Source organism: Halichoerus grypus, chromosome 5, assembly GCF_964656455.1.
Source record: "Halichoerus grypus chromosome 5, mHalGry1.hap1.1, whole genome shotgun sequence".
Classification (NCBI taxonomy): domain Eukaryota; kingdom Metazoa; phylum Chordata; class Mammalia; order Carnivora; family Phocidae; genus Halichoerus; species Halichoerus grypus.
In genome coordinates, this window is record NC_135716.1 from 38395112 (window position 1) to 38418733 (window position 23622).

The 23622-nt window shown below is 39.3% G+C and overlaps 1 protein-coding gene across 7 annotated transcripts in view; it reads right to left on the reverse strand.

The window, feature by feature from the left end:
- MTDH (metadherin) overlaps nucleotides 1-20124 on the reverse strand; it is a 57898-nt gene extending 37774 nt beyond the window's left edge. For 5 of the 7 annotated variants that reach the window (XM_036072279.2, XM_036072275.2, XM_036072278.2 and 2 more), the window contains exons 1-2: nucleotides 19386-20123; nucleotides 7139-7240 (exon numbers count right to left, since the gene is read on the reverse strand). In XM_036072279.2, coding sequence (XP_035928172.1) covers nucleotides 7139-7240; nucleotides 19386-19772 — 489 coding nt within the window. In that variant the 5' untranslated portion in view covers nucleotides 19773-20123. Of the gene's footprint in view, nucleotides 1-7138; nucleotides 7241-19385 lie in introns of all 7 variants that reach the window. The other 2 variants (XM_036072272.2, XM_036072273.2) reach the window with 2 other exon arrangements.
- Nucleotides 20125-23622: the final 3498 nt, after the last annotated feature.

Here is a 23622-nt window from a genome sequence, read left to right on the forward strand (position 1 = left end):
TGTCAAAATTCCTTTTTTTTTTTTTTTTTTGTAATGGTGACAGTGGTTTTAAAAATGTACATACCTGACAAAATTAAAATCTGTTAGTTGGTGAAATCAATTGCCACTTGGAAAATCTGAAAACTATTGCTTTAAATCAATTTCATCCACTTTCTGCCTAAACAAATATGGCAAGTCCTTATTTTACATTGCTCCATATTTAGCACTCTTTTTCTCACTTGTCTCAAACATATAAACAAGCTGGGCATGGTTAAATGGCAAAGGATGGACGGTTCAAAGAGCATATTACTTATATTTTTCTACACCAGCAATTCTTAATCTTAGTAACTTGGTGACACAATATTAGGATGAGATTAATTATAAAAAGTGTCATAAATCTTTTTAAAAGTAGAGAGAGTTGCAATTGATGTTCCCCCTTTTCTGGAGGTGGTGGTGGTGGTGGCTGGCAGAGGTGGTGTAATTCAAACTAGAGCCAAGACTATTCTACTCACTACTATCCTGATGCATTTTCCTGAATGCAAGGAAGGAGCAGGATTGCAGGTGCAGGGAAGTACCCACAACTTAAACTTTACCTCTTTCTCCTTACCCTAATTAGTTATATTTTCTTTCACAGCACTTACCACCATCTGACATGAGAGAATATATTTGCTTGTTTTCAGTTGTCCCCCCGCTCCCATTTTATCCTGTTTTATCAACCATTATATTCCTAGTGCCTAGAATAACGTACCTTGCAGATAGAAGGTATTCAATTAATATTTGGTTAATCAATGGAAGAGCCTAAAAGTAGACTGCATTACATATAGCCCTGTCTGCCCAACTCTCACTGTCCCCAAAATAAAACCTCTGGGCTATCATATTTGTATACTTGATCCATCATCCAAGCCATTAAATTATTTAAATATGTTTAGTGTGAGCTCATGAATTATGGTACACCACATAAGTAGCATGGCTATCTACCCAGAATCTTAAAAAAATTACAAGAAACCTTCCTTAAGAACACTTTTTATCTAGCCCCGAACTCTTTCCCAGATACGGTTCTCATATTTCCAATAGCCTAATAAATTAATTCCACTTGGAGACCCCATTTTTACCTCAATCTTAGTATGTTTAAAACCAAATTCATTATTTCACCATATTTCGATCCCCTCCTGCCTCATACAACTACAGCATCATGGAAAAAGGATGGGCTAGGGTGGAAGTCCTGGTTCTGGTCTCATTTCTGCATTTGTCAGAGTTTAGACAGAAAATTCTAGGAGCAGAAATGACATTTCTCTGGTAAGATACACCCTCTTTTATAGAAAATAGTGTTTGCCTTAAAGGGGACACTGAAAACTAACTCCTTGGATGGGAATCCAAGACTCACGAAACTATAGATTTTGTGGCCCAAGGAGCCCGAAAAGTCAAGAGTCCAAGACCTACACAATCAGACTCAAAGCATTCCAGATAAAAACATTTTAATGAATCCAAAAGACTATATTGGAGTTTAAAACAGGGTTTCAGCAAAAAAAAAAAAAAAGAAGAAGTCAGACAGTAAATATTCTAGGCTTTGCAGACTATAAGGCCTCTGTTGCAACCACTCAACTTTGCTGTTGGGAGTACAAAAGCAGCCATAGACAATAAATAAGTAAGTAAGTGTGGCTGCATTCCAACTCACTTTCAAAAATAGGCAGAGAGCTAGACATGGCAAATAGATCATGGTTTGCCAATCCCTGGTTTTAAATTAGTTTGTAAGATGTATTATGGAAGGTAAAACACAAATGCATGTAAGCTCACTGGGCATGCAGGTGTTCTCTGTTTTGCTAAGAGCTGCTATACCTTACACTTGTTTAAAATCTATGATGCCGGGCGCCTGGGTGGCTCAGTCGTTAAGCGTCTGCCTTCGGCTCAGGTCATGATCCCAGGGTCCTGGGATCGAGTCCCACATCGGGCTCCCTGCTCGGCGGGAAGCCTGCTTCTCCCTCTCCCACTCCCCCTGCTTGTGTTCCTGCTCTCGCTGTCTCTCTCTCTCTGTCAAATAAATAAATAAAATCTTTAAAAAAAAAATAAAATAAAATAAAATCTATGATGCCTTGGAGTAAGTTTGTCTTCGGTCTTCTAAACACTGATTACTCCTAGAGTGGTGGTTCTCAAACTTCTTGGATATAGGATTACTCTTAAAACAGACTGAGGATGTCAAAGAGCCTTTGTTTACATGGATTATACCTACTGATATCTACCATATTATAAATTAAAACTAAGATATTATTTAGATATATATTAATTTATTTCCAAACAGTAGACTCATTACATATTGTATAATTACACCTATATGAACAACCATATTTTCCACAACAACAACAAACATTTTAGTGAGAACAGTGGTATGCTTTACATTTTGCAAATATCTTTAGTGTCTAGCTTCATAAAAGACAGCCTGCATACCTGCTTTTGCATTTAATTTTACTGTGTGATACACTATTTGAAGCATATGAAGAAAATCTGACTACGTACACATACATATATAATTGGAAAAACGAGGACTGTCTTAATAGTTTTTTCAGATAATTGCATTCTTCTTTGATATTACACCAAAGATTAGTGGTTGACAGGGGCTGGGGCTAAGAGGAAAAGAGGGGAAAATGGGGCCTGACTGGTAATGGGCATGACTGGTAATGGGCACAAGATTTCTTTTTGAGAAGAGGAAAACGTTCAAAAACTACACTATGACTCTGCAGATACACTGAAATCATATACTTTAAACAAAATAAATTTTACAGTATATCTCAAAATAAAGCTGTTTAATAAAAAAGAAAGACAGAAAACCAATGTGTTTGGGCTTAGGGAGGGTCAGGGATAGGAAGAGAGACTTGAGTGGTTATGTTCAAGACTGTGGCGTAAGAGCAATGGGAAGTTGTGAAGAGTTTTAAGCAGAGGAAGGAAAAAACATTATGCCAAAACTTGTCAAGTGGTAGTTTCCTAAAAATTGTTGCAACATGAAATCTGTATCGATGAACTTTCCCATACTCTATTGGTCTATCCTGCACTTTGAATGAATCTTTTACACTGCCTGATTTTGTAACACGCAAGCATTGGTCATTTGGAAAATACTGGTTCAGTGAGACACACACATCTTCTAAAATGTTAAAATATTCCATTGTATACAGTATTTTAAAAAATCTCAATTGTTAATATCACAATTGATCTCATCAGAAATTCTTTAAGCACTGGGATGCTGTCAAGCTCATGGTAGCAGATACAAATTTTCTAAAATTCTAATTTTCACTTGGAAACAAATCATTATATCATTTGCAATAAATACTAAGTGTTGTTTTCCTTGAAGTGACAGGATCATCCTGACTGTTTTTGAGAAAATGTCTGCAAATACCCAAGTCTAAATCACCATGGCCTATCTATCAGCTCTTCTTTCATGTTAAAATGGAGCAACATGAACGAAGTGGCTAGTCAGGACTGTAATTCAACGGTACTGGTGTTTGTCCTCAGGACAATCACTGTTCTTCACTACACAGCATACTGTATGTATAGTTCCCATTTCATCATACAAAATAATTAAAAAGCATGTGTTCAAAGGTCAAGATTTAATAAAACTAATAATGATCATTTTTACAGCTTAAGGACACTCTTAAGTGAAACTGGCATTCTTTTTCTTTTTAATGGTGAGTGGATTGCAATAAAGAATACAGCTACTAGCAGTTTGGTGTCACAGTCATGATTTGTGCTCGGGAGGTCAGCAGGTTTACCTGCTACTGCTTCTGTACCATTAATGCAAATATCAACACACTGAGAAAGGCAAATGTCTCTATTGTTATGAAAACAGTTGGAACCAACGAAAGGTCCCCGAGGCCCCTTTCCAGGGGTCCACAAACCACACTTTGAGAAATGGTGCCCCCGCAAAATTTAGGGATCATTATTTACTAGCTATGTGATGTTGGGCAATCCACTAAACTCTTTTTAATGAGCTGGATTTTAAAAAAATGATTATACTCCCCTCCTTCCCCAACCAAGAGTTATTCATCAGGGCTCAGAGATGTGAAAATATTTGTATTATTGTAGCATCATAAAAATGTAAGAGCTTATTAATACTTATAATGAGTGATATTAGTATTTCAGTAGGACACCACTGACTTCATCCTGAACAACCTGACAGTGACCAAATTTCATACATTTTTGTTTCTATTGCTTCTCTAACGATCTTTACACTTCTATTTTAATTCAGACCCTCATCATCGATGCAAACCTGATTTGTTTTCATAAATGTTGCTGCCAGCTGAACATACCTATTTTTGTCATACCCCCACTCCACCCTGACCAGTCAAACTTGTCTAGGGCTTTCCGTTGAGTATGTCTGAATATGCTCTTTTGCTTCAGCTGAATAATGTCTGATTGTGTTCATTTGTTTCTCTCACCTGCCAGAACTGGCCTCCTCACTTCTAGTTACTGAAATACCATCCCCATCCTTAAGAGTCCTATTAAGTCAATCTTTTCTGGCCACCCAAATAGAATAGATAATCTTACTCCTCTGAATATCTGGCACTCAAGGCCTTGTTACCTGGTATCTTCTCTTGTGCTTGCATTTCCTTAACTAGACTGCAATCTCTCTGAGGGCTAAGTACATCTTCCATTCTTCTTATTCCCTTCAGCATCTAACAGCACAATACATTCAGCCTAGCTAATGGTCCTATGTGGACTCTGCTAGAGACCAGTATCAATGAAGCATTGACCTTCACAGCCAAATAAAGACCTAGACAACTATGGTAGTTTAACTTGCTTTATAGACCCAAGATCTATAACTCTTGTCATACATGGTTTTTAGACAATGTTTTTCTCTGTGAGGTTTACTCAAGTGACAGGGCAAGGTATTCAGTATCACAGCTTAGACTGCAATTATTCTATAGGCAAACTGTACTTCTCAAAGTGCCCAAGATATGGCTCTGAGAGGAAAACAGACAATAATGTGTCTTAAGGTTTATAAGTAGATCTATGATAAGCATCTTTACAAAAAAAGTAATAAAAAGTCTTAAAAAACACATATTTAAAACGCACAAAAACACACAGTGCAAGAGCATAAAAAATTAACTGAAATGAGGTCTCTTGGACTGGAACCAGGTTAAAAGCATAAATTCAAGATGCAGATGGCAAAAAGAAACACTAGCTATGAGTTGCAGCATTTACTACTATGCAAAAAGTCAAATCAAATAGGCAGCAAACCAAAGGCAGAAGCTTTGTCCTTAAAAATCAACAGCACCTGAAAGGAGGCGGTACCACCAAGTGATTAACAAGTGCACGGGCTTTGGCACCAGAGTGAGCTGGATTCGAATCCTACTTCAGAAAACTATGAAATGAGTGAAACTGCAAAATCCCTCTGTGCCTCAGAGCCCTTATCTGTACAATGGGGCTCTTTCTATTTGCCTTGTAGAGTTTATGAAAGGATCAGAAATCATACAGAGCAGTAAAAAGCACAGACTTTGAAGTCAGATGGGTCTGGGATAGAACTGACTACTTTTAGTAGCTTTGGTAACTTATGCCTCAGGTTTCTTATTTGTAAGGTAGGTATAATACCACCTCCTCAGTGCTCTTGTGAGCATAAATAAAGTAACATATAAATATTCTATAAAGTCTTAAAAGTATACCCAGTAGGTACTCAGTAACTTGTCTCTACTAGATATATGTAAATATATTCACACATATACACACACCTCACCTTGTACAGTGCCTGCCATATTACAGATACTTAACAAATGTCAATTATAATTATTTTCTATCAGAAATTTCAGAATGATTATAAACTCTAAACTATAGTTTTACATCCTCATGCACCCAATCTATATATAATTCATCAATCAGAAATGAATGGTAGTTCATCAATTATTCCAACTACAAATTTTATAGGATAATTCAGGAACTGGAAGCAAGAACAAGCATAAAATGCTCACTAGTAGAAAGCCCAGAAATAAGGAAACTTCAGATGGAAGAAGCATAAATCCATATTAGACATAAACTATTCATTCTGTAAATTCACAATCCCGAAATTATATCCTTATTTGCTAATACAAGTCATTTACTTTTTATTTTTCTGCCAAAGGCAAAATCAGGCATAAATTTAACTTTTTCCCACAACTATCCTTCATTTTAAGCCATCCCACCTGCAACTGTCATGGCCCTAGACCAATTTCATTGGGTTACAGGGGGAGAATTGATCTTGCCAGTTCTTCAAAGACATTTTGAAATTGCAAGCATTCAGAAACTGTAGCAACCATTTCATACTAGTATTCTGTAGGACTGGAACTGCTGCATTCTGGTTCCTAGAAACCACTTACCTACCTCTGGTTATTTTTTGTTTTGTCTGTCTTTCTTGAAAAGAAGTTATGCACGTGTAGGGTTTTAAAGGGGGAGAGGGGAACAAGTATTTAATGTACCAAAAGGATTTAAATAAAAAGTCTCTCTCCCACAGCAGAACAACCCACTGTTAACAGTTTTTTACATTTTGCCTACTTACAAACTAAATTGAGTCAAATAAAAACTGGGTCAGTTCTAACACTGAAAACTGAAAAATGAATAAAATCCCAGGAATGTATCATTTATGGGGTATGACAGATTGTCTTACTTGAAAACTTAAGAGTGCACATCCAAACCTTTTAATAATGACCTGAATATAGAACATTCTTTTTTGTTAAACAAAGTCAAACTGTCTAAAAAGAAGACAACTATATCTCCATCAGAACAGCAATTTGTTTCAACCTTAATACCACAGAACAATTTTGGTAAGCTTTTTATGTCAGAAGTGCACTATTAACAAAGATAACACAGTTCTGTTTTCAAATAAGAGGGATGTTACATACCTGGAACCTTACTCATATAAAAGATGTTCAAGTCATGAGTAAATTCTTTTGGAAAAATGAGTATTTAATAATGCCACAGCATGTTTAAAATACTTGGTGATATATCCTTCCTTTTTTAAAAGTAAAAAAACAAAACAACTTACTTAAACCTGCACCACCTATCTGCTATGACAAATTCAGATTTTCAGTTGTCCTTAATGGGGAGTATATGTACACTTTTGTGAAACAGAAAAGCATCATTTTTATATGTTACTCTCTTTATTAAGAGCTTTGCATATAATTTCATATGTTCTCAAGCTTACCTTTTCATTTTTCTTATCTGTCTCTAAGGGCTGCTTTGCTGTAATACTTCGAGGAGTTCGGACAGCTTCCTCGTCAGCCACTTCAACAGTCCGTCCATTTGGCTGCACAGGCAACAGAAAAGAATCTTGTTATCAAACTACTCAATAGGTCAAACCAAAGATTTATACTCAGGAAACAGAATATACTACAATCAAATTCTACCCCCTGACCCAAATTTAAAAGGTTTCTGTACAGCCATGTTATCTAAGACCTGGACTACTATTCATAGTAACTGTGTTTCATAATATAATTAATAATGAACCTATAAACAAATATATTTTCTGATCTTACTCAGGTATCAGTTGCTCCAGCAAAAAATAATGGGCTGAAAGCAGGAAAAAAGGGAACTATACTGCATTTGCACTCTAACTACCAATTAGTTGTGTAATCTCCGAATGTTTCGCTCATTATCTTTTAGTCTTATTTCTACATATATAGAATGATAGATCTGATCAATTCAAAAGTTGGCACACTCTGTCAGTAAAGAGACAGGAAATATTTTAGGCTTTGTGGGCCATATCGTCTCTGCTGCAACACAAAACTCCACTATTATAGTACAAAAGCAGACATAGATGAATAAATTAATGAGTTTGGCTATTTCCAATAAAGCTTTATTTACAAAACACAGGTAGAGGACCAGATTTGGTCCATGGGCCATAGTTTGTTGGCCTCTGTATAAGATTATCTCTAATATCCCTTGTAATTCTATTATCTAATGGCTCTACTGTTCCGGGGTTAAGAAATTTACCAATCCGCTGCTAAAGCTTAAGAAAGGCTACCTCAGCTTTAACACTCCTAAAATAAAATGATAGCTCTTAGAGGTGCTCATGAATAAAAATAAGTCTGTGAATTCCAAATCTGGCTTTTCATTAGAATCACTTGTTTTGGGGGCTACCCCCTCCCAAAAAAAACAATTTCTGAGCTCTATCACCAGAAATGTATTTAGGATTCAGGAATTTGAAGAATGGGGTCCAGGTATCTGTATTCTAACCTCTTCTTTATGGATCCTACTACTTCTTTTCACTTGCTTATTCTCATATTCCAACACAGTGAGTTAGTAAATCAATACACTAGTTTCAGTTGCCTTATTTCCAGTTCTTGCAGAATTGACTTCCACCAGATTACTCACTATAGCAGAGCCATACTCAAGAAAACAATATGAATGTTCAAGTTTCTATAACTTGACTTTCCCTGAGTTTGTTCAAAATTATCAAGGATATACAGTTAGAGAAAGAGACCATTAATATTCTAAAACCCAATTTGTAGGCTTCACAAAGATTTATGGAAGAAAAACCAAAACAAAAGCTGTCTTTTAGCTGATGAAATTCCCAATTAATCCCAATTTAATCTGCTGGCTCTTAAGCAACTTGTTGAAGTCAGATGCCAAAACCAGGTCTCCTCACTCCTCATTTAGTTTTCTTTCTCCTGTGCTGTTTTGTCACTTTCCTGCTGCTTCCTCTAATCCACCTTCCTGTGTATGTATATGCGTGTGTTTGGGGGCGGGGCGGGGGGGTACTACAGAGAAAGGTAAGAAACCCTAAAAGGAATTTGGACTTAGAGCCATAACCACAACAGGAATATAAAACTGTTTAATTCTACTTTCTAATATCCAACATATGCTAGTTCTTAGTTCATACTATCCTCTTTAGCCAAACTTTTTCTGATTTCCTGTGGTTGGCTTTACCTTTCTATACAAGCCTTACGCCACCTTAGATCTGGCAGCTCCAATTCCAGTTTCCCACTTCTAACTGGCAGCTCACAGGCTTACATTTCTAAAAACTTCACTTAACTAATCCCTTCAGGAAACTGTCCATCATAGTCACTTAAATAGCATTTCCATTTTACTCATGTAAATGACTACACGGAGTCATTTTAATTTATTTATTAACTGCTAAAAGGCAAGAAATTAAGTGGTTTAAAATGACTAAAAAGTTCAATGCAATTCCTTTGAGACCAACTGCAAACACTGTTGATACAGCCTCCCAAATGAAAGATGAAACAATCTCTCCTCTTGATCAACTAGGAAGTCTGAAGTCCTCTATCAGTGACTTACAAAGGGAATACTCAGTTTCCATCTCATAGACTCTGAAATGACCACCAAGCCAGAGGTTGGTCCCACACCATCAACCTGTGCCAATTTTACTTCCTTCTTTGCAACATAAACTTAAGCAATGGCTGTTACTGCAGCTGTTCCTTTGGTCTCTGCAGATGTCCCAATGTTCCACTAACTCTGGGGCTTTATATTGCTCTCACTACTACTGGGAGTCCATAAGTCAGCAACAACTCCCCCCAAATGCCTGATAACATGAAACAATAAGCCTCCTTTCCCAAGAATAAAGTCAAAGAGCTCTTGGACAGCAGGAGAAAAGGATACACTATGGTGGCTGTGCCTCTTCTACCCACCAGCAACACTAATCTGTCCCCTTACTTGCCACTAGCTGGTCAAGAAGGCCTCGCCCTGGAAAATTGTTAACCATATTTAAATCAGCAAATCCAGAAATGGAAGAATACTATGTAGATCTGCTCACATGAAAAGTAACTAACTGCAAACCAACACTTTAAATATAACCTGACTGCCAATCTGGGTTTTACACAAAAGTATTATCTTCTCTCATCATGAAGCCTTAATATATATGGTGTGTTTCCATAGATTAGTAATTACATGAGCCTCTTATTGTACCCTAGTATAAAATTTTCTAGAACCCTCTGAGGGTTCCTTCCAGGGCCAACCAAGGCTAATTTCATATATAGCATACAATCTATATTTTAAATTAGACAAGAACATTCTCCAAATCTCATGAAAATCAACTAATAACAGAAGAATGACATAATCATTTCTTATATGGATAAAGTCCTTGTAGGCATCACTATGCCTGCCTTATTATTATATATTCCCCAATTCCTATGCCAGATTCTTTTAAAAATGCATTCATGAAAAGAACATAGTGTGTGTTTGTGTGTTGGGAGGGGTGGTGATAAACCAGAACGAAAATACCTAGCTGACAATCAAGAAAATAAAATGCAGAAGGGAGACACATAGGGGAGTAGGGTCTCTTATTTAATAATGCCTGATTTAAAGGAAATAAAATTCTTTGTGTTAGTGAACCTTCGAGTTATTAATTCCATACAATTCCATAAACACTTTGGGGCGCCTGGGTGGCTCAGTCGTTAAGCGTCTGCCTTCGGCTCAGGTCATGATCCCAGGGTCCTGAGATCGAGTCCCGCATCGGGCTCCCTGCTCCGCGGGAAGCCTGCTTCTCCCTCTCCCTCTCCCACTCCCCCAGCTTGTGTTCCCTCTCTCGCTGTGTCTCTCTCTGTCAAAAAATAAATAAAAATCTTTAAAAAAAAAAAAAAGTACTTCAGTACCAGGCAATGGGCTAGGGACCTCAGGAACAAGGACAAATGAAAGGAATTTGCCTTCCAGGAGTTTCAAAGTTTAGAATAAGAAGATATGCTTTTTTTTTTTTAATTTTTTTTAAAGATTTTATTTATTTATTTGACAGAGAGACACAGCGAGAGAGGGAACACAAGCAGGGGAAGTGGGAAAGAGAGAAGCAGGCTTCCCGCCGAGCAGGGAGCCCAACGCGGGGCTCGATCCCAGGACCCTGAGATCATGACCTGAGCTGAAGGCAGTCGCTTAACCAACTGAGCCACCCAGGCGCCCCAGAAGATATGCTTAATAACAGACATCTACTCCATTTGAGCAGCCTGTACATATTTGTCAAACTGATTCTAAATTGCAAAAGAATCTACATCTAAGAAAAGCATATATAAGGTTTAACATTAGACTTCTAAAATGAAACCATTTAGAATCCCATTTTCACTTAGCTATGTAAATTTTATTTCTAGACATAAAATATAAAAATCATGACTTAAATTACTTGGAAACGCCTTAAGTTTAGAAACTAGAAAGGCAGTCTACCAACTACCAAAAAAAAAAAAAAAAAAAAATGGAATATGAAAAGACCATGGGCTTTGAAGCTGGACAAAACTGGGATCAAGACTCGACTTCTGTATCTACTCCCTGTGATTGTAAGCATTTTCCTTGACTTAACCCTTGACTTCATCATCTGTAATACAAAAAAAAAAAAAAAAAAAAATATGTACTTGTCTTATACAAGTTTCTTATTAAAACGACAATAAAGGAGAGAACATGGCTAGGATGGCTCAAATCCCTATCCTCATGTTCTAGCATTCAGGTCACTTTTCAAACTAGCAAGCTCAAAATAAATGTTAAGTCCTGGTGGTCAAGAGGGCCAACAAACAATACATGTGCTCAGTACTCCAGACACAAATTCTTTTGGAAAGTTAACAGAATACAAATGATAAGTAAATATATCCTCTCAGAGGCCAGAAATAGTCCAGGCTTGTTCTAGAGACAGCAATGTAATATTATCTTTCTTTAAAAAAAAAAAACAAAAAACCTGCTTATAGTTTCACCATTTTCTAAGAAAAGAAAATTACATCATATTCACTTATGTTCATTCACTCAACATCCAGTAAGTGAACATAGTAGAGTACGTAGAACCCTTAAAAGCTTGAAACAAAGACAAGTGAGGCACAATCCCTGCCTTCAAAAAGCTTAGAACCTAGCAAAGGAAGAAGACAACATCACATATTAAAATACAAGGCAAAAGGTATACTCTGCCCCCTTCTCCCTACCCCTCCAACCCCACCCCTTAAAGGCAAACAGTATGGGTTTTGAAGGCAAGCTGGAACCAGGGTTGAATTCTCAAATGTGTGCCACCTGGACAAGTTACGATGTCACTGGAGTTTCAATTTTCTTAGCTCAAAGTTATATTGCACATACAGGAGGCATAAGTATATACATTATACCCTTCATAAAGAAGATAAAAGGCACGATGTTATAGAAATTCAAGGTGCATCATCCTTAGCTGATAAAGATAGCCTGACAATAACTAATAATTTCCAAGTATTTGCCATGTGCCAAGCACCTTGCTAGATGCTTTTTATACACATCAACTTATCTAATGAACAAGACCTTGCCTCAGTCAGTTTTAGTTTGAAGAGTTCTGATACAAATTCATGATAGAACAATTCCTTGTCATTTATTTGAAAGCACGAACTGTGTCTTTTTTCTGCCAAATGTGAATATACCAATTACATAAACTAAATATACAATAAACTACAGCTTTAGTCATAGTAATTTACCAAATTATTTTTAAATTCAACTCCAATTTTAAACTCTTTAATAACCGACAGAACAATCTTAAAAATATGGCCTATAATTCAAATTTGCACAGTCTTGCTGTGTATCCTGAGATCTTTCCTTTAGTAGTAAAGATCCTATTGCCTTCTAAGCAGCTGGCCAAAGACTCAACTCTTTTCAGGGATTCCAAACTGTCCACTTGTTGACGGCATCAGGGATGCTCAGAGCTACTTTCAAAGGATAGAGAGATGACACGCCATACCTGTCACCTGGTCAAATTATGCTAAGAGGATTTCTGAAGAATTCAATACGGTATTGGTTTCAAAGGTTTTGCCTCTGATGGGTACTGAGATAAGGACTACATTTGATAGAGCAGATACACAGCCATGTACTTCCTTGGATCCTGTTGGATGCCCTCTGGAATACTGGTATTCTGTGGCACAGTTTGAAAACTATTAGCATAGCTGGAGAGAAAAAAGTAAACTTTAAAACTGGTCAAATAACACCAATTCCTCACTCAGAGCCCTTGATTTTGCCTGAATAATAATAATTTAAAAATACTGTCAAAGCTTTCATGAACTTGAGAAGTAGTGCGTTAAGCAGTAATGCCCAAATGCAAAAGAAACCCCAGGTGTTCAGAGGGTTTATTGCTGCTCTCGGTATCTAAGATAAGCAGAACTATTAAAGGTCTTCTCTACTAGGCCTCTGGCAGGAGAAAATGACAAGATGAAAAAGCCCTGTCATATAACCAAACAAATGGAGCCAAAATTCTGGAGCTTTGGTAAAAGTCATTACAATTTTCAGTACAAACTTCTGATTCTAAAAGTAAATTTTAAAAGCAATACAGAGAGCTGTAACTCACTGGGAAAACTGGATTTGCTCTCTGAATGCAAAGTAACATCCTTGAACATGCTACAGAAACCAGAGAGGTACCCTGGAAGTAACAGTTGGGTTTGTAGACTAAAAATTAGGATACTGTTTAGCCTTTGAAACTCCTTTGCTCTATGACCTTGAATAAGTTATTTATTTTTTTAAAGATTTTATTTATTTATTTGACAGAGAGACACAGCGAGAGAGAGAGAGAGAGAGAGAGAGAGAGAGCACAAGCAGGGGGAGTGGGAGAGGGAGAAGCAGGCTTCCCGCGGAGCAGGGAGCCCGATGCAGGGCTCGATCACAGGACTCTGGGATCATGACCTGAGCCGAAGGCAGACGCTTAACGACTGAGCCACCCAGGCGCCCCTTGAATAAGTTATTTAATCTTTATGAATCTCAAGATTCCTTTTCTGTACAATCAGGAATATGTGTTTTAACTATGACTTGGGATTTTTTCATCGAATGATTATTCATTTACTTATTTTCAAATGATTATTCTTTTAGTACTTAAAACTAACGGCACTAGTGATTTAGAGGTAAAAAGAAAATCCTGTATGTAGGTGGCAAGTGATATAATTTACCTTTACTAATACCTGGGATGATACAGCAAAACCACTACTTAAGAATAAAAGATATAATTCTGTTGGAGTATCTTAAAAGATAAATTTATTTAGCCAAATAAACTATCCAATTAAACTGTGAGATATCATTATAGTTACTCTGTTCAGAATTGAGTTCAACAAATAATCATCAAAGGCTCTTACGTGTGCTGGGCACTGTTTGCCATTGCATTTCAAGGCCAGTGAGGCTTTCCCCTAGTGGAGGCAGAGGACCCCCCCCAAAAGTTAATGGATAAGTAAATAATTTACAAACTCTGATACTTACAATAAAAATAATCCCCACATACCAAAAGTTGAGACAGAATATAGAACGGGATGACTATGTGAAATAGGGTGATCAGAAAATGATTTTCTACGAAGGTGAGATTTAAGGTGAGATCTACAGGCTGATTAGAACAGTGGGGAAAAGATTATTCCAGAAGTGTTAATAATAGTTCATGTAAAGGCACTGGGTTGTGAAGGAATTTGAGGAACTGAAAAAAGATCACTATAGCTGGAGGTAATAATAAGAGGAAATTAACTCAAAATCAGCTTAGAAAGAAACGCAGGTGCTGGGCCACATAGGAAAGAAGTTGAGATTTTAAATGCAAAAGCCACTGAGGTGTTGATTTTAGACAAGTGTTGGCTTTAGGACTGGAGGCAGCCTGCAGAAGCTCCAGCTACACAAGTGAGCTAAGGTGCCAGACAACAGAACAGAGTAGTCAAACTGAATTACATCTTGGAGATAAAATGGATGGTATTTGCTCCTAGATTAGACATGAGGTAGGGAAGATACAAGGAAGTGAGGACAAGGGAAGATTCAAGAATGATTCTCAGATTTTTGGCTTGAATAACTGAATGGGTGGCAGGCAGTCATTTACCATTCACAGAAATGGGGAAGACCAGGAGAAAGCAAGGAATCATGAATTGTTTTGGAGATGTTAAAATTTGAGACAAATGCCAGATTTCCAATTGGAGAAGTCAAGTATATGCCTAGATATGAGGAGATGAGAGGAATGGTCCAATTATAGATACAGACTAATATAAAGTTGATCTCCATTATTCAGGGATTCCATATTGGCAAGTTCACCTACTCACTAAAATTAACTTCTAATCCCAAAATCAGTACTTGAGGTGCTTTCCTGATCACTCATGGACGTGCACAGAGCTGGGAAAAAAATCTGAATTGCCCCACAGGTACATTCCTAGGCAATGCTCTGTCTTCTTGTTTTAGATCATAATAAAATATAAAATAAACATATAAAAAAGAGACTAACTCTACCTGGGGAGCTAGGGAAGGCTTTATAGTAGAGAGAGCACCACAGCTGGGCCTTTCTTGAAGGCTTTCCAATGGAACAAAATAATATGAATAAAGAAATACTGCAGTCTAGCTAATGGTAATGCATTTGGGATAATGGTTAAGAGATAAATCTAAGATGGGGTTACATCATGGCCATCTCATAGACTGGATTTTACTCAACATGTGATGGGGAAACTACTGACAAGATGTGAACATGAAAGTCACGATCAGAGCTGGGCTTTAAAAGATTTAACTAGCAGGAGTGGGTTCTAGAAAGGAATGGCAACAAAGAGACGGAAAGCAGGAAAACCAGTTAGGATGCTGTTAGTATAGTTGAAGCAAAAGGTAATAAAATCCAAAACTAGGGCAATGGCAATGAAACTGGAACAGAAGTAATAACTACAAAAGATACTGCATACTATTAGAATGATTTACTGGCTGTAGAACGATGGACCTCACAAAATTTTAGTCAGAAGAGGCAAACACAGCCATCATCCACTGTAAAAATAAAAAGGTGGCTCATATGGCTGTTTACCAGGCATGAAGAATGGGAATGAGTTGTATAAATACTTTGGTAGGACATCTTACTACTTTATGCATTTGTTAATTATTTATTGAGTGCCAAGCACTATGCAAGGTTATACAGCAGCAAACAAGACAAAACACTACTCTATTCAGTGAATTTATTGATACCAATGACTGCGCTATGGCAAATCTTTATGAGAAGTCCTATACTAATGTAAAAATAGCTTTTTCACTAAATGAATTTTTGTTGAAGTTGATCCTGGGTTATAGGCTTCCAGTTGAGATTCAAAGCAATGATTTTTTGTTAAAGACCAGTTATCTGAGATCTCACATCCATCTAAATCACTGCTCAGACTAAGTCAACTTAAAAATATTTACTGAGTGCCTATTTAATACTCACATCGTACTAGGTGTCACGGAAAATACATAACAATGATTTCCAAAAATGCCAAGAAATAAACCCAGAAAAGTGCCACCCCCTCCACTTTTAATAGGGAAATAAACTGCAATTCATACCCTAAAAGACCTATGCCAGGATATTATTGGGGGATAAAAACCAAAATGATATAAAAATTTCAAAAAGTGCTTATGGGTAGATATTAGAGAGCTAAATACCACCTACTCTACAGATAAAAATAAGCTACTAGAAACAAATTTTAAAAACTTGAGTTGCAAACTTTGGAATGACTTGAGAACTAAAAATAATGGGATAAAAAGATGAGAATAAAATATTTAAGTAAACATGTAATATCCTTTTACAAACCCATAGTAGTTTAGTTGGATCAGAGTAAGGTATATCCTAAAATGTATATCAGAATGATGTAGTAATGAAGAGATGAATTGTAAGATTAAACATGACTCCACTTAGAAACCTCTCCTATTCTATGGATCTCATGGTCTTACACCAATGAGTCATTTTTAAACCAATAGCAAGGATTTACCAAGGGAGCTCGTTAAAAATGCAGATTCCCTGGACTCAGTTCCAGAGATTTTGAATTTATAAGATCAGTTCTGGTGCTCAGCAATCTATAAATTTTAGTAAGCATTCAAAGTAACTCTATCGCAAGTAGTCGGAGATAACATTTTGAGGAATCCTGCAGTATTTTAACTCAATTAAGATCCTCAATTTATAAACAAGACATGCTAAACAGAGCAAGGTTAAATGCCTTACTTAAGTTTAGTCCCCATTCCTGACAGGCTGACAGTTAAGTCTTCCTCTACTGGGCCTTTTCTGTTGCTTCAGCCTCTTCCACTACCTTGCTCCTACCCACATTCAAAGCCAGATTGTGCGATAAGGCCGTTCACAGCCTCCTGGGCCCACACTGGGGTTGCGATGTTAACTTTTTTTTTCGTGTATCTTTTTCCACAACTGGAATAAAAAGCTCCCTGGGGAGCAACTGAGCTTTTACTTTTGTATCCCCTTCACAATGACACATATGTATATTGCATTCTTTTTTACTGCCTTCAAATTGCAAGCAGTATGCTGCTTTTCTCCAAGTAAATACTTAGCACAGTGCAAAGCATTTGAGTACTACACAAATGGGTGCTTTTACTTTTCAGTCCCATAAAGCAGTATTTTTCTGTGGGTCATGCCTCACACTGAAATGTGAAGCCAATCTGATGGGTCACAAATATCATTAAGGAAAAACAGAATGGTTTGATATGTGGGTGGGGGAAGAGTGGGGGCAGGTACTGTAATGTAAAATGTGTTTCTTACTGTAAGTTGCAGCCAAAAAAGTTTGAAAGCTAGAATTTTGTTAATGTTGACAAACTTTTCCAACACTTCTATACCATAAAGTAGGCAAAGATATTTTCTCACCCAATTAACATTCGACCATTTGATTAGTCGTCCCATTCTCCACTCCCCAAAGCTTAATATTAGATTTATTTATTTATTCACTGCCCCATTCCTTAACTAAAATGAAAAAGAGAAGCAGTAAGTCCGAAGTCTGATGAGTATTTTTCACAGTACAAGTTTCACAGAAGTCTGTTCCTTCTTCAGATAAAGGTCATCTGAGTGTTATGATGCACTTCGGATGGGCTCCTGGAGCACCCGTCTCTGGACTCAAGTCTATCTGAAATTCCAGACATCCCAAACAGCGCTTTGAAATGTTCACAACCTGCTTCATCCACATAGGGTTTAGGCTTACTAATGTATGTGATTTTTTCAAGATCACCTTCTTTGCTTATTTTGGAGCCAAGTTCTCTATGTCCACCATAACATTACTTTCTGGTAACCTTTGATGTGCTCAACAAATTTAATTATATATGTTCCAAATCAGTTCTATTTCCTCTTCTAACTTAAGGTAGAATTCATACTGACAAAGTTGTACCTTTTCTAGATTTTGTATGTATCTTACATCCTCTTAATCAGCAGACAAAATGTGATCACTTATCTAGGCCTAATAATGCACTGTGACCTGTCACTTCTCTAATACTGACTTATTCTTTGTACTGGTACCAACAATACTCTCATTGCTTTAGTTTGAACTCAAATCCCACTTCTTCCAATAACTTTCCTAAATTCCTTCAACGGAATTAGTCTCCCACCTTCCAGACCTCATTAACACCACTTGTGCTCCTACAGCACCTGTCTATGCACTATAGGCATTATTTATGAATCTGTCTCCTACACTAATCTCCAGGATAGACTCTAACTCCCATGTGTATGCCTCCCATTGCCCAACACAGACCAGAGTGCATATCACAAAGTATGGCCTTGGTTACATTTACTTTATTGTACTGAAAGGTAAAGAGCTTAATTCAGTGTACATAACAATAGGCCAAGAGCGGTTTCTAATTCTGCACATCCTCCAAACTCTGCTCAACTGTATTTTAAAAAACAAAACTATAAAAGATATAATGGGAAAACGGCAATAAAGAAAATACAAATAAAACAGAAAGGCATGATAAAATGGATGTAATGCTCTCTGCATTTCCACACGTGGTCCGGTAGGTAAATCGGTGCCTAAATCTCTCTTTCAGACTGCACCATTCTGCTCTGTCATCCCCTTTTACTCTATTTCAAAACCTCGCACACCGCTCAACTTGCCTTAGGTCTCTCTCACGGGGCCATGTACCCCAGAGTAAATCAGGCAACCGACTCCTCTCGCCTTACTCCTGTTCAGGCCTCCACTGGCCACATTCACAAGAATAAGAGTGGGCAACCATTTCCCTTAAACAGTCTAACTAAAATGGAAGCGCGTCTAGACCTGGGTACCTTTAATCCTCTGTAAGCCCCAGATTTTTTAGGTCATCGTATCTCCTCCACTGACTACCGTCTCAATATGACTTGAAGCAGACATCTGTCTTCCAGTCACTGTCTTTCCACAACTTCCCAACACCACCTTAAGGTCCCATTACTCTGCACACATGCAGCCTACCCCGGTAGGCCTCAAGAAGGGTTGGTACGTAATTCCGGCGGTCAAGGTTCCCGAAAACGGCTTGACCTCTGGGCGCTTCGAGTTACACGTACCCCACGCCGTCTAACTTCCTTCCTTGAAACTAGTCTTCCCCACCCGTCCTGCACTTCCCGAATTTCCACGATTCCCCAGTAACGCGTCCACCGATCCCCTCCTCCACCTGGAGAGATCGCAGTCCCAGCTCTTGACTAACCTCACTTTTCCTTTTCCACTCCCGGCTGGGGCGGCTGGGGCGGCTGGGGCTCGGCCTCCCGCTCTCTCGAGGGTTTCCACGCCGGCCCCTGGCCCCTATTCTACCGCCGCTCCACCCCTACTCACTTTGGGCTTCTCGGGCAACTTCTTCCGGTTTTTCTTCTTCTGCTCCTCGCTCCTAAGATTCTTCAACAGGGCTAGATCGTCAGGGGCCGGGGCCGGGGCCGGCACTGCCGCCGCCTCCTCCCGCTTGCGGGGCGGGCTCCTCCGCTTTTTTCGGGCGCCGGCGCAAGCCGCGGCCCAGCCGTAGCAGAGCAGGAGAAGCAGCAGCAGCCCCAGCGCGCCGGTGCCCACCAGGATCACCCAGCCCGGGTACCGCTTCGGCTCCAGCCCCAGGTCGAGGCCCAGCTCGGTGCGCAGAAAGCCTAGGCCAACCGAAAGCATTTCCCGCAGCCGAGCCGAGCCCTCCTCGGCCTGCCGGGCCAGCTCGTCCTGCCAGCTCTGTGCAGCCATCTTCCCTCCGTCAGCGAGACTCGCAGGATGACGCTGGGGCGCACAGACGCCGTACAAGAGTCAAGGGAGGCGAAGAAGGGCCGGGCCGGACTGCCTCAGGCGGAGCGCATCGCGGCCGCCCCTCGCGCCGGAGCCGGGGATCGACAGCTGCCGCCGCCAGGAGAGGGGGCTCCCAGGTCCCCCTAGCCAGCCTCACTCCGCCGCCGCCAGAAGGAGGGGGGCGGCGGGAGGGAGTGTCTCCAGTGGCGGCCGCTAAGCGGCGTCTCGGCGCCAGTGCCAGGCCCCGCCGTCGTCCCTTGGCGGAACAATGGCGGCTCGGGCCGCGATCCACGCCGCGCGCGGGGATGGCCGCGGGTCACGTGGGCGCCATGGGCGGGACGTGGGTGTCACGTGGGCACGGGCGGGGCGGGGCGGGAGCCGTTGGGTCGAGGGCGCGGCTCCTGCGGTTGGCGGTGACACGTTCTGGCCCTAGTGGAGGCTCCGAGCCTCGGGATCGCAGACCTTGGGCGGGCGTCTGGGAGGGGTTAACTGCAGGAAGCCGCCGCCGGGTAGCTGGTCCCTTGGCGCTAGGAGACGTGGCGCTTTGAATGAGTCCAGGGGAGGGGCTTTCGAGGAAGTCGGGGGTGGGGGGAGAGGGTGAAGAGCGTAACAGCGGGTCGGGGTGTCTAGGTCAAAGTCGCCCTAGTAGGTGTAGGTTTTCTCCATTCTTTTTCTGGGAGTGGTGTTGGGGTGGAATCAGCATTTTCTCCCTGGGTCATAGGGCTAGATTCTAACAGAGTGGGCTTAACTGAGTATGAAGCCAGACGTTCCTCCTCCAAGCCCTAGGTTTCATTCACAAACTGGCTCTTTCTCTTCGGGGCCAACTAACATACCGCGTGCCTATCATTCGCTGGCCTGGCTTGGGCGGTTCGCATCAATTTCGCTCATTCACTCCTGCTCTGGGTGTTCCCCAGAATTCAAAACTTGAAAAGCCCGTGGGCGGCACTATTTTCCTACTAATCTGTAGCTTTAATGAGAAATAACAAGAGAAGCACGTTGGACCGTGTTTACGCGTAGAGGTAGCTTCCTCCTTGTGTTTTATTTTAAGCTTTCATACAAGACCACAAAAGGAGTTTGAAAAAAGTCTATTTTTAGAATCTGTGTCGACCATCTCTGGGTAGAGTTAGGAAGAAATGAATTGCCCTTTCATATTTTAATTACAAAAATGATGGTTTGCGGGGTGCCTTGCGGTTTCTTTCCACTTTGCTATAAGGAAGTTGTTTAATCATTAAATGATAGCATGTAAGCAAGTATCTTAAGTGGATTAAATATTGTTGACCCTTGAACAACTCAGGGGTTAGAGGCAGTGACTCCTGGACAGTGGAATATAACTTTTGACTTCCCCAAAACTTTAATAGCCTACTGTTGCCTGGAAGCCTTATTACCAAGAACACGAGCAGTCACCTAACATATTTTTGTATGTTATATGTATTATGTACTATATTCTTATAATAAACTAGAGAAAAAATATTAAGAAAATCTTAAGGAAAATACATTTACGGTACTGTACTGTGTTTATTGAAAGAAATTCACCTGTAAGTGGACCTACGCAGTTCAAACGTCTGTTTTTCAAGGGTCAGTTGTACAGACTTTCTCAAAGAATAGAAAAGGGGGGTAAGATCAATAAGCACCTAATGCCAAATATCTATTAAGGAGTATTTTGACCTACTTTGTGATTAATGGGTGGAAGGGAGTTTTGTAAATGAATAGTAAAAATGAAAGACTACTCTTGCTAAGCTTTATATAGACTTATAATTAAAGACAATGTAAGTTACAAGGCCAAAAACTTACATGATGACATTGGGATCCGCCTTAACCCTAAAAGTTTCCAAATTCCATTTATATTTATGAAATTAGATTTATAATTCCACATTTTAACATTTTGTTTCTAGAGATGGGAAAGATGATGACTTTAAGAAGTTCAAATGCCCGTTCTAGGTTAACACCTGTGGATTTATGAATTAAGCTATTATACGGTAATAGTAGCAGGATGTGCCTGTTCCTTTGGCAGCCTAGCAAGTGTTGATTATGTAAAATAATTTCACTTTTTTGTGACTGTCCCTAAAAATGCCTTTTAAAAAAACCTTAAAAATAGATTAAAAATGTATTTAGTAATACAAATATCATTTTTCATATATAACTGTATAGTCATCCAAGTATTTATATTTTAAAAAGAGAAATAAGGTCATATGCTATTTACTGTTTTGCACTTAATGTGGTCATGAACATTCATGTTCATTGAGAAAGTCCATCTGAACACCAGGAACACACCTGTGGTGCCACAAATTTGGGTTTATTAACTTATGGCAGAATGAAGTTTAGGTAAAGCTTAAATGAAGCAATGCTTTGAAAGACTCTAAGCAAAGCAGGCTGTTTGTAAAGGAGTTACCAGGCCTGGCCCAAGTAGATTCAGAATCCTAATTCCTCAGAAGTGGCAAAATTAAGATGAACGTGAAATGTTTCTGAAACCTCTTACCTGAAACATGTGGGTTGGAACTAAAGACTGCTTTTTCTAAGTATCAAAGTGACTCATACAATTGAATACCACTCAGAAAGAAAAAGGAATGAATTATAAATACATGCAACAACATAGATGAATCTCAACATAATTATGCTGAGTGAAAGAAGCCAGGCAAAAAAAAAAAAAAAAAAGAGTACATACAGTATGATTCCATTTATATAAAACTAGAAAATGCAAACTATAGTGACAGCAAATCAAGAGTTATTTGGGGGAAGGGGGTGGGAGCAAGAAGTGGGAGGGAGGGATTACAAAAGGGTATCAGGAAATTTCAGGGACTCATAAATAAGTTCATTATCTTCATTGTCGTGATGGTTTTATGGGTATATATGTATGTGAAAACTTACCAAGTTGTATACTTTAAATATTATAGTTTAAGTTGCTACACCTCAATAAAGCAGTTCAAAGACATTTTTAAAAAGTAACCTGCATGGCTCAGACTCTTATAAGAGTGGGAAGTTCCATGCTTACTGAGGGGATTTCTTTTGTTTTCTTTTTTAAGACTTTATTTATTTGAGAGAGAGAACACAAGTGGGGGGAGGGGCAGAGGGAGAGAGAGAAGCAGGCTCCCTGCTGAGCAGGGAGCCCCACATGGGGCTTGATCCCAGGACCCTGGGATCAGGACCCCGGCTGAAGGCAGACACTTAACCAACTGAGCCACCCAGGCGCCCCTCTGAGGGGATTTCTGACAAAATTTTTGCCAATCTATGATTGTAAAAAACAAGGTTTCTCAATACTATATCCTTGATGTTTTTTTTTTTTTTAAAGAGGCTCCATGCCCAGTATGGAGCCCAATTCAGGGCTTGAACTCACAACCCTGAGATCAAGACCTGAGCTGAAATGTCCACAGTAGCCAAACTGTGGAAAGAGCCAAGATGTCCATCAACAGATGAATGGATAAAGAAGATGTGGTGTATATATATACAATGGAATATTATGCAGCCATCAATAAAACCGAAATCTTGCCACTTGCAACGACGTGGGTGGAACTAGAGGGTATTATGCTAAGTGAAATAAGTCAATCAGAGAAAGACAATTATCATATGATCTCACTGATATAAGGAATTTTAGAAAACAAGACAGGATCATAGGGGAAGGGAGGGAAAAATGAAACAAGATGAAACCAGAGAGGGAGACAAACCATAAGAGACTCTTAATCTCAGGAAACAAACTGAGGGTTGCTGGAGGGGAGGGGGGTGGGGGGATGGAGGGGCTGTGATGGACATTGGGGAGAGTATGTACTATGGTGAGTGCTATGAATTGTGTAAGACTGATGAATCACAGACCTGTACC